Raw genomic sequence first — 7,937 nt, 5'->3', positions numbered from 1 at the left:
TTCCAGCGCTCCTCGCTCCGAGAGCCGCCGTCCAGCGCGGGGTTTGAGGGCCGGGCTCTCCGGTTCGAATTGCAGCTCTGCCGCTTATGACTCTGTGACCTTGGGCGAGTTGCTTAACCTCTCTGGGCTCAGTTTCTTCACCTATAAAATGGGCCTGGTACGACTGCCTCCCAACCAGGGCTGTCCTCGCGATTAAGCGCAAGTGGAGCCGTGGGCACTGTCTGACCACGGTATAAATGTTGGCAGTTGTAAACCCAGCTCCACCCAACCCTGGGGATTCAGGGAGGAGCACGAGGCGGTGGCTTCTTCTCTGGGGTGTACAGTCTGAGAGATGGAGAGAGAGGGAGAGAAAAACCGCTTCCAATGCAAGGCGAGTGCAATATAATTGCAACAATCGCAGCGAAACATGGAGATAGGGTGGTGAGCGTGAGTGAGGGCCGGTGGGTTCTTGTTAACAGACCACCGCTTCCCAAATGGAGAGCACTCACTCCACGCCCGGTGCAGGGCCTCCTGCTGTTCGGAATGTTCTCCGAATGCCCAGGACTGCTCCGGGTGGGAGAGGCGGTTGACCCGCAGTACAGGGGAGGCGACGGAGAGCAGGCGCTCGCGCCCAGGCTCGGAGGAGAGCGCCCACCGCGGTCTGGCCCCGGCGTGGTTCTCAGGTTGAAGCTGAGGGCGGCGGGGGCTGCCGCGTGTTCATCCGGAGCGCCCAGCCCTCCTTGGCCCCGAGGCATTCGCAGGAGGGTTGGCTGGACGAATGTCTGAATGAACGGACACGGCCCTGCTGGGACAGGGTCTTTAGGCCCTGGCCAGGGCTCGCTGCTAGCAAGCAGGACTCTTTCCAGCAAACTACCAGCTCCCCTCCAGGCCTGAAAGAGCCCAGGGCTCCCTCCCACCCTGGGGCCGAGGTCAGCCTTTGAAAGAGGGTGGCGACCGGAGAGGACACTTCTCAGCAGCCCTGGCCGGTCCGCTGGACAGTTTGCTGCAGACTCCCTTTGGAGCGGCCCCTCCCTTTGTCCCTCTGACTTCCTTGCAGGGTTTTACCACCCTGCTCTGGCCCTGAGGGCTGGCCTGTGGTACTTCACTGATGGTTCCCTGTCCTCTGCCTTCCTGTTGGGCTTGGCTGATGGGAGGCCCTGGCAGGAGGCTGAGGGCAGAGGAGGGAGAGGTCTGGGTATTCATTCCCCTAACTCCCTTCCCGCAGGGTTGTCCGTACCCTGGATCCGCCCTTCCCCCCTAAGGGTGGTAACAGCCCTGCCCTCGTGCCTCAGGTACTGCTCCAGCCCCTTTTGGTTCCCTAAGCCCTGCCACACCTTTGTAAATGGACCCTTTAGTAAACTTTCCTGCCGACCCGGTTGGAGGGTGGCATCTGCTTGGAGCTGGACCCTCACAGATGTAATTCCTGGAAGGCACGTTCTCCTGAAGCAGGATCGCAAGTCAGGGGATGTGGAAATGTGCAGAACCTTGAGGCCTGGCTTTTCTGTGCCTTTTACTCATCCTCTGCCTGAGCCCAGCCTTCCTAATAAGGCGTTGCCACAGGAGGCAGCAGCTAGAGGAAATCTGTGAATCAGCCGCTTCCTCGGTCCTCCCAGAGAGGCCCTGAGACCTGCCCCACTCATGTCACACACGGAGCAGCACAGCCGGGCCGCAGCCGCCTGGGTGTGTCCGCTCTGCCGTGGTGGCAGGCCTGGCCAGGGAGGGCACACTTTCCTCCCCACCTGCTGTAGCCACAGATGCAATGCCTGCATCTCTCCACACCCGTCCCGTGTCTTTCTTTTACTTTCATTGTAGTAAAATATATATGACATAAAATTTACCGTTTGAACCATTTGTAAGTGTACCGTTCAGCGGCATTAAGTACATTCACACTGTTGTGCAAACTTCACCACCATCCACCCCCAGGACTTTTCTGATCTCTCAAGCTGAAGCTCTGTACCCATTAAACGCTGACTCCCCACTCCCCCTCCCCCAGCCCCTGGCACCCGCCACCCAACCACGTGTGTGACCTTGGGCAAGTCATCGACCTCTCTGGAACTCCATCTCCCCATCTGTAGGATGGGATGAGAACAGCCACTGACCTCACAGGCTTGTTCCCAGGTCTAAATGAGGTACTACATGCAAAGCACGTGTGTTTTTGTTATTTTGCCACCAGCCAATCTGACACAGCAAAACGTCTCCCTTTAACCTGCATCGAATTTCAAACCTAATTTTAATCCCAGCTGTCGCACCAGTTGCCTCCAGTTCCCCGAATCCCCCAGATAGAAATGACTTGTCGTCTTGAGAAGAAAATACATTCTTTTCCTCCTACCTACATGCCTTGGCATAAGCTCTTCATTTTCCCACCTTGTCTGCCAGTGACCTCTTAGTTGGCCTTCAAAACCCAGCTTGGATGTCACTTCCTCCAGGCAGCCCTGTCTCTCGGATATGCAATTGCTTCCTCCCCCGGCTGCCGCTGTGCCTTGTGGCAGCCGTCACTCTGGGCTGAAATTTGCCTTCTTATAGATCTGACACCTTTGCCAACGCCAAGCTCCCAGGGAGCTGGAATAGATCTTATTTGTCTCAACTCCCTCAGCATCTGGCACAGACCAGCACAGAGGGGCCCCGAGGAAATTCTTGTGAAATGAGTGAAGGCATCTCCATCTCCTTCCTGCTAACCTTGGTCCTCACCAGCTGTAATGGAGCCACGGGGACTGGGCCTGCTTCTGTCCTCCCTGGTCCTCTTTGCGCCAAGCTTGCCTGTCCACATCGCTTCTGGACACAGGCTTTCTACCTGACTGGGGTGTGGAGAAGGCAGGCCAGAGAGGAAGGTAAAGCTGCTGCCTTAGCAGACTTTCTTCCTCTGAATTCCTGCTCCAGAAGCGTGCTTTGCGAGCTCGAGAGCTGCAGACCATAGAAAATCAATGCTGGAGCCAACAGAGCTCAGAGTCCCACATGGCGGGTTGTTTGGGGGGAGGGCCACACACTCGAGCGGCATGGAGTCCAGCGACCAGCATTAGGTTCTGGTCTCTTTGCGATTTTTGGTGTGTGGCAGGCAGCACTTCTCCCCAATCCCAGCTCTTAGGATGGACAGCCAGGCCCGGGAAGCCAGGGCTGCTCCTTTGCTGCCTTTCTCCGTAGCTGCCTCTGAGAAGTCGGGCTTGTTTCCAGAGCAAAGGCAGGGGCCGTGGAAAGAGATTCTTTCCCTCCGAGACTGCTGTCTGATTGGCTGGCACAGCAAGATGCTCACAATTAACACGGCCAGGCCTATGAGTGCTTAGTGGCCAGGCACACGCAGTCCTGTGGAACAGACCCTGGGCTGTAAGGGGGCAGGCCTTAAAGCAGCGTTCCGCTGCCCAGGCTGCAGGCCAGAGCCCCGGTCGGTGTGGAGGAGGCTGGGGGAAGTACATCTCAGGGGCTGGAGGAAGGAGATCACAACTTTCTTCCTTTCTTATTCTCTCTTTTCCTGGCTGTCACAGTTACCTTCCTCCTGAACGGAAAAGCTCTGCTCGTGGTCCTCCCCTGCCCAGAAACCCTCACTGGCTCCCACTGTCCACAGATGTTCATGGGCTTTAGGTTGGCATTCAAGGCCTTGGTGACCTGGTCCCTTCAGTAGTGCTTTCATCTCCACCTCCTGTGTGTTTATAAATTGTATATAGATCTGCCTTTCCCCTTCTTTGTAAAGGGATGTATGTGTGTGTGTGTTGTAATGGGAATTTTATTGAGCACCTACCAGGTGCTACGTACAGCACCAGACCTTCCATATCCATTTCTTTATCTAATTTGCCCAAAATCTGCAGTGTGAGTATTATTTTTCCTACTTTCAAGTGAGGAAACTAAAGCTTAGAGAGGTTGCCCAGGATCATAGCACAGGAAACTGGTGAAGCTGGAGCCTGAACTCAGATGTCTGGGGCTGCCTGGCCCGTGTTCTTTCCAGTGAAGCCAGAGCTCCCTTCAGGATGGGACTGGTGTCTTCTTAATGTTTGTGTCCACTCGCCCCATGAAGTAGACGCCCTTCTGCTGTAGACCGAGTATGCGTGTCCCCCAAAATTCACATTGAAATCTAATCCCCAAAGTGCTGGCATTAGGAGGTGAGGTCTCTGGGAGGTGACAAGTCATGAGCGTGGAGCCCTCGTGAATGGGGTTGGTGCCCTTATGGAAGAGACCCCAGGGAGCCCCCTCGTCCCTTCTGCCACGTGAGGACACAGCGAGAAGACAGCTGGTTATGAGCTAGCAAGTGGGCTCTCAGCAGAATCCAAATTGGCATCTTGATCTTGGAATGCCCAGCCTCCAGAACTGGGAGAATAAAGTTGCTGTTTATAAGCCAGCCAGTCTAAAATATCCTGCTACAGCAGCTGAACGGACTCAGACACCCGCTAAAGCCTTCTCTATCCGCAGCCAGATGGATCTTTAGAAAAGGCAAGTTAGATAATATCTATGAAGGCCAAGTCCTCACCACTCAAGGCCCAGGAGGACCTGGCCTTTCACCTCAGCCCATCTTCTCCCCTTGAAACACCCCCCTCCAGCCACTCTGGCCTTATTTCCATTCCTAGAACACTCACCTCTTTGCACATGCTGTTCCCTCATCCAGGAATGCTTTTCCTTCAACTGGCTCATGCCCGTCTGAAGGCCTTAGTTTAATCATCGTCTCTTCTGAGGCCTTCCCTAAAGTAGCCCCACGTCTCTCTCTGTGAGTATTTCCTTCACGGCACTTATCACTGTGGTCATCCTCTTGTTTATCTGCCACCTGGAACGTCTGCTCCACGAGGTCAGTCCAGTCTGTCTCGTTAGTTCCTATTCGCCAATCCGTCAGCAGTTGTTGAGTAAATGAGGGGCCGTCTGTCCCACGAGAAGGGCAGGGCCTCTGCCTGCCCACAGTGTCCGACCCTGGTGCCTGCCGGCGAGCGTTTGTGGAAGGAATGACCAGAGGAGTGAATGGATGCCTGAGTGTGTGAAAGATCGTACTGATCACAAGCAGTTTGGGTTACATTTCAGGTCAATGGGCACATACTCCACAGGACTGTGGGGGGCCATGCCTGGCGACTCCCACCTTCTTCACAGAACCTGGAGGCGCTCGCAGACAGGCGGAGTGTGTTGAACCATGGTCACAGCCACTGAGGGCTCCCCAAAGTCAGACTGGGGCATTTCCTCATTCAGCCACAAGGTGGCGGCCTGTTGTGGCCACCAACACACCTGACCCCCATCCTGTGTAATGACCCCCAAGGCTTCCCACACCCCACACCCCAGGCTCCCAGGAGACTCTACCTGCTTGGTTACCCTATAAATGTGTTCCATTGCATAGGAAGGTTATGGTTCAGCCTTCCTTAGTCAGATAAGTGTATCAGAGGGTGATCCCAAAGTGTGGGTAGCTCATGGGGCCCAGTTATGCATTCACTGGTATTTATCCATACATGTATTTATCACCCGTGTAAACAGTATTATCAAGAGCCTAATGTGTGCCAGGCACCGTAGGAGGTGCTCGGGACGTATCAGAGAACTAACAGGTGCAGGTCCTTTTTCTCGTGACACTCATTCTAGCGGGGAGAGACAGTAAGGAATAAACGTAAGCGATAAGGAAGTGGTACAGCCCGTCAGAAGGCAAGGAGCATTATGAACAAAGTAAATGTAGCGCAGGCTGATGGGGACTGGGAGGCTGGGGGAGGGGGCACGAGAGGCAGTTCTAAATAGGGTGGAAGACGTAGGATTCATTGGGAAGTGACTTCGAGAGAAGACTGGAAGGAGGTGAGGCCACGAGCCCTCCAGAAGGTGCAAAGGTGGGAGAGTGGCTGGCGCGTCCTAGAACAGAAAGGAGGTCAGTGTGGCTGGAGGGGAGGGGGGAGGGAAGAGAACAGGACGGGTGGGGTCAGAGCCGTAACAGGGCACCAGGTTCCACAGGGCCTTGCAGGGACCCTAGGAGCTCTGGCTTTGACCCTGAGGGAAATAGAGAGGGCAGCGTGACGTCTACTAGGATAAGAACACATTCAGCCCTTCTGGGCACACGCGTGGATTGTAGTCTTCCACCCCCTAGAGTTCAGAGTGGGGCATGTGATTTGCTTGGCCCCTAAAATGTGGACAGAGGCAAAGAGTTTCACTTCAGGCAGAAGGGCTGCGGGGCATTTCACCTGTGCTGTGCCTGGCGGTGCTCCAGATAGTGGCTGCTCTGTGCCTAGGTCCTGGAGAGACTGCGATGATGCTCTGGTCCGAATGTGTCCCCCAAATTCAGATGTTGAAACCTACCCCCGAACGTGATGGTCTTAGGAGGGGGTGCCTTTGGGAGGTGATTGGGTCCTGAGGGCAAAGCCCTAATGAATGGGATTGGTGCCCTTGTAAGAGAGGCCCCAGGGAGCTCTCACGCCCCTTCTACCGGGTAAGGACACAGTGAGAAGTCTCCCACCCGTGCTGGCACCCTGGTCTCACTCAGACTTCCCAGCCTCCAGACTGTGAGCAATAAATTTCTGTCCATAAACCTCCCAGTCGGTGGTATTCTGTTGTAGCACCTTGAACAGACTAAGGCAGACGAGCAGGGCCGCTCCAGACCCGTGTTGGCTGTGAGTGTGGAGCCAGACTTTTGCTGGCTAAGCGGCTGGGCTTTCTGGCGTTATTTTGCTGCAGCATAACCAGCCTATCCTGAGTGCTGGGAGCAAGGAGAGAAGGGGAAGAGCCACCAGGGGTGACTGTACCCACCCAGCCGAGAGGGGACGGTGGCCTGGACTGGGGGTTAGCGGTGGAGATGCTGAGGATGTGGCTGGATTCTGGATATGGTGAATTTCACCTTGTGGGGTGCTGGCTATTTTTATAGTCGTATAAATGTTCTTGAACTTTGTTCTGAGATGCAGCTAAGTTATTTGAAAACAGTTCAATCCATTCGGATCTCGCCTTTATGGTTTTTAGGCAATACACCAAGCTGTATTTAATCGAGGGTTAATTTTTTCTCCCACGATTGAGGCAAGATCCTTCTTAGAAATCTAAGGGATGCCCAGAGTTATGAGATTTCCGCTCCTGCTGCCGGGACTGGGCACTCTTCTGGGGCCTGTGTGAGCTCGTGCACACGTCCCTCTGATCTTCAGAGGTAGCTCTGCCCTGGCCGTGGATAGTTCCCTCATATGCCCGTGCTGCTGAGCACTCAACTGCACACTCGATGGGGACCCGCTGCACGTCTCTGGAGCGCTCTCTGGGAATCTTTTTCTTTCCGATGCTTTGTGCTGCAAACTCTAGCTGCCTTGGCTTCTGCTATACTCCCAGCTCCTTCTCTGCACCTCAGGCGGCAGCCAGGGTTTCTCTTCCCTGAGCTGTGATCAGGGCATCGTAGGGTTCCCCTCATTTGTTTCTTGCCCCTCAGGAGTCACTGTCCTTTGTTGTCTCATGTCCAATATCTTGATTGCCATCGTTTCATGCATTTAGTACCATTTTTTGAGTTGTTGCAGGTGGGAAGGTAACTCTGGTCTCTGCTATTCCATCTTGGCTGGAAGCCCTGCATGACATTTTGATACTGAAACCATGTGAAGGATTGCCCATCGTTCACCAAGAAATGCAAGTGAAGGCAGGAAAAATTGCCTAATCTCTCGACACAGATAAAATAAATTCAAAGAGATGAGAGGTTAATGTGACCTATTGGCAGCCTAATTTTTTTCTTTTAGTAGAACATAAAATAATATTGTCTCTTACAATTAATGGCATTTCGTGTTATAAAACACAGTATTTCACAGTCTGTGTCTGAGAATTCCAACATCTGGAATTCTATGGGTGTATTTATGTGGTCTGTTGTTTCTGCTGTTTCTAGTTCATTTTGTCTCATTTCCTCATACTTTTGATTTTTTTTCCTGGACATTTTACTTGAGAAAGTATTTGTAGAAATAGTTTAAGGTCTAACATGACATTTTCTTCCTTCATAAAGGATTTTGGGGTCCCTTCGCCTATGGTCCAGGTTTGATGCTGCAAAGCCAGGCTGCAGTTAGTTCTGT

At 53.5% G+C, this 7,937-nt stretch overlaps 1 protein-coding gene across 1 annotated transcript in view; it reads right to left on the bottom strand.

The window, feature by feature from the left end:
* SH3PXD2B (SH3 and PX domains 2B) overlaps positions 1-4,565 on the bottom strand; it is a 103,194-nt gene extending 98,629 nt beyond the window's left edge. The window contains exon 1 of the mRNA XM_046667582.1: positions 4,539-4,565. Coding sequence (XP_046523538.1) covers positions 4,539-4,550 — 12 coding nt within the window. The 5' untranslated portion in view covers positions 4,551-4,565. The remainder of the gene's footprint in view (positions 1-4,538) is intronic.
* Between the last annotated feature and the right edge of the window lie 3,372 nt (positions 4,566-7,937).

The sequence above is a fragment of the Equus quagga genome, chromosome 7 (genome assembly GCF_021613505.1).
Source record: "Equus quagga isolate Etosha38 chromosome 7, UCLA_HA_Equagga_1.0, whole genome shotgun sequence".
NCBI classification, from domain to species: domain Eukaryota; kingdom Metazoa; phylum Chordata; class Mammalia; order Perissodactyla; family Equidae; genus Equus; species Equus quagga.
This window is presented reverse-complemented; position numbering and strand designations above follow the sequence as displayed.